General features: G+C 60.0%; 1 protein-coding gene across 1 annotated transcript; it reads right to left on the reverse strand.

Moving 5' to 3' along the window:
- Positions 1-1,308: 1,308 nt before the first annotated feature.
- On the reverse strand, positions 1,309-2,116 carry NAT16 (N-acetyltransferase 16 (putative)). The gene is made up of 2 exons (XM_025211097.1): positions 1,931-2,116; positions 1,309-1,569 (listed from the first exon to the last, which is right to left on the reverse strand). Exons 1-2 carry the CDS (start codon positions 2,114-2,116, stop codon positions 1,309-1,311), a joined length of 447 nt encoding a protein of 148 aa, XP_025066882.1.
- Between the last annotated feature and the right edge of the window lie 503 nt (positions 2,117-2,619).

A 2,619-nucleotide genomic window follows, 5' to 3' on the forward strand; every position in this document is an offset into this window, starting at 1 on the left:
AGCGCGGCAGCAGCTCGGGCGCCTCGAAGCGCAGGTGCAGGATGGCCTGGGGGCGCGGGGCGCTGGGTCACGGGGGGCGCGCGGCGCTGCCCCCCCACGGAGCCCGGGCGTCCTCCCCCCCCTTTCTCTTTCCGTGTCACGCGCCCAGATCGATTTCGGGGCTAGTGGATCCCCCCCCCGATCACGTGACCGCGCGAAAGTGGGTCGCAGGGGGGGTCACATGGCAGCCCGGACGCCTGGGTTTCATTCCCTGCTGGGGGGGAGGGCGGTTTGGAGAGGGCTACCGTAATATACTGCATAGGAGCCCCTCACCCGTATGAGACAGACCATAATACTCTGAAGGGGGGGGTGTGTCTAGGAAGCGATACCGTAATACACCTAATATGACCCCACCAAGCTGGGATCTGAGTGTGAGAAGTTCTACCGTAATACACTACTGGGTTTCATTCCCTGCTGGGGGGGAGGGCGGTTTGGAGAGGGCTACCGTAATATACTGCATAGGAGCCCCTCACCCGTATGAGACAGACCATAATACTCTGAAGGGGGGGGTGTGTCTAGGAAGCGATACCGTAATACACCTAATATGACCCCACCAAGCTGGGATCTGAGTGTGAGAAGTTCTACCGTAATACACTATACATACGCCCTCCCTTTCCAGAAGACCCTGATGTGGGGGGAGGGGATGGTCTGGGCAGTGATACCGTACCATACCCAATATGATCCCAGCCTCAGATAATAATACCATAATACCACCTCCCCCCATGATAGGGGAGTGGGGAAAGGTGAACCATAATATAGCTATTAGGAGCCCGCCCCCCGGCCCGATTTATCCCATAACGGGTTAGGAGGGGTGGGCAATGATACCGTAATATATTTATGAGCCTTCCATGCTGGATCTATCCTGAAGAATAGGTCAGGGGTGGGTAGTGCTGCCATAATATACCTAGTATTAACCCCACTACATTGCTGGATGGACCCTTGAGGAGGGGGCCTGTGCTACCATAATATACTTAGTATGACCCCTCCATTTCTGGATAGGTCCTTAAGGAGCAGATCAGGGCTACCGTAATATACATAGTATGAATCCCCCCAAGATTGCTGGATACACCCTTAAGGGGGGGGGGCAGTGTTACCATAATATACCTAGTATGTGCCCCACCCCCACCTTTGCTAGATCTATACATAAGGGAGGGGAACAGCACTACCATAGTATACCTACTATGAACCCCCACATCCTGGATAGAGCCTGGGGGTGGGGGGGCGTGTGCTACCATAATACATCTAATGGGAGTTCACCCAGTGCTGCATCTACCATAATACCCCATTAAGGGGCATGGTGGGTACCTGCTTGGCCACGATGCGGTACTTGCGGAAGTCCTTGGGGCCCAGTGGGTCATCGCGGGTCAGGCGTGAGACCTTCACCCCCGGGTGCTGCTGCTTGATGAGGCCAGCGCAGAAGCGCTGCAGCTCCCCTGCGACGCCCTTGCCCCGCTCCCAGGGGGCCACGCGTAGCCCCTCCACCAGTGCTGTCTCCCCGCCATCAATTATGACCACCGACTGCAGCCCGATCTGGAAAGGGGGCGGGGGGGGCAGTCAGGGCCTATGGGGTGGGGGTCCGTGCAGCCCTGAGTACCCCTGATCCCAGCTGGGGAGGTCAGTACAGCCCCTGGCTCAGCCCCAGTCAGGCGACGCGCCCAGTGCCAGGGCATGGTGCCCAAGAGGCGCCTGGGACACGGGTCGATGATGCCGTGGCTCAAAGTGGGTCACAGCCCAGCCCCCACCCACTGGGAACTGGGGCAGGGGGAGGGGGGAGCTGGGTGTACTGGGACAGCCCCACCCCCAGCCTGGCATGGAGCTGCGGCTGGCTCTGGGGTGGGACACTGCTGTGTAGAATGGGCCTGATGTGGCTGGCTCTGGGGTCCAGTCTCACCACGGCACCAGCACGCTTCGCCAGCACCACGGTGCGCTGGGGCTCACGCAACCAGGCATGGTAGCGGCTGGGCAGGTAGTCCAGGCCCCCGTAGATGCCCTCGGACATGGCCACGACCTCCTCAAAGTCCGACTCTGCTGCCAGTAAGAACTGCAGTGGTGCCTCCGGCTCCTTCTCCAGCTTCATGGTGGCTACTGGGAAGGGATCACTGGGCCCCCAGTGCAACTGGCTCTGGGGTGGGATGAGGCTGTGTGTAACAGGACAGAGATGCAGCTAGCTCTGGGTTGGGGACCTGCAGCCCCTGTCCCCCCTAAGCCCTGCAGTGCACCCCACCTCTGACCTGCAGCCCCTGCCCGCACAGCCCTGTCAGTGCCCCTCATTCCCAACCCATAGCCCCCTCCGCTTCCAGGCTGGTGCCCCTCACTCCTGACCTGCAGTTCCCCCCCTTCTGCCCTTCATAGTGGGGGTCTCTGGTTTCACTATGCCCAGAGCCCATCAATATTAAAGGCAACCTGATGCAGCCTGGAAGGGGGGGGTGACGTCTTGGGTGGGGTCAGACAGGTGAGATGGAAATATTTGCCCCTGGGGGTCCTGCCCTGCTGTCCTGCCATGAATATTCATGAACAGATGGGCTGGGGAGGGCAGATCTGGGGCTGGCAGGTGCAGATAGGGGCCGGGAGGGGGGCTAG

This window comes from Alligator sinensis, unplaced genomic scaffold, assembly GCF_000455745.1.
Source record: "Alligator sinensis unplaced genomic scaffold, ASM45574v1 scaffold553_1, whole genome shotgun sequence".
NCBI classification, from domain to species: domain Eukaryota; kingdom Metazoa; phylum Chordata; order Crocodylia; family Alligatoridae; genus Alligator; species Alligator sinensis.

Bases quoted from the DNA above. Each gene is read 5' to 3' on its own strand.
- NAT16 (XM_025211097.1), bottom strand. From the start codon at position 2,116: ATGAAGCTGGAGAAGGAGCCGGAGGCACCACTGCAGTTCTTACTGGCA. The intron at 1,570-1,930 runs GTGAGACTGGAC...CCCCCTTTCCAG, and splicing joins CGAAGCGTGCTGGTGCCGTG to ATCGGGCTGCAGTCGGTGGT.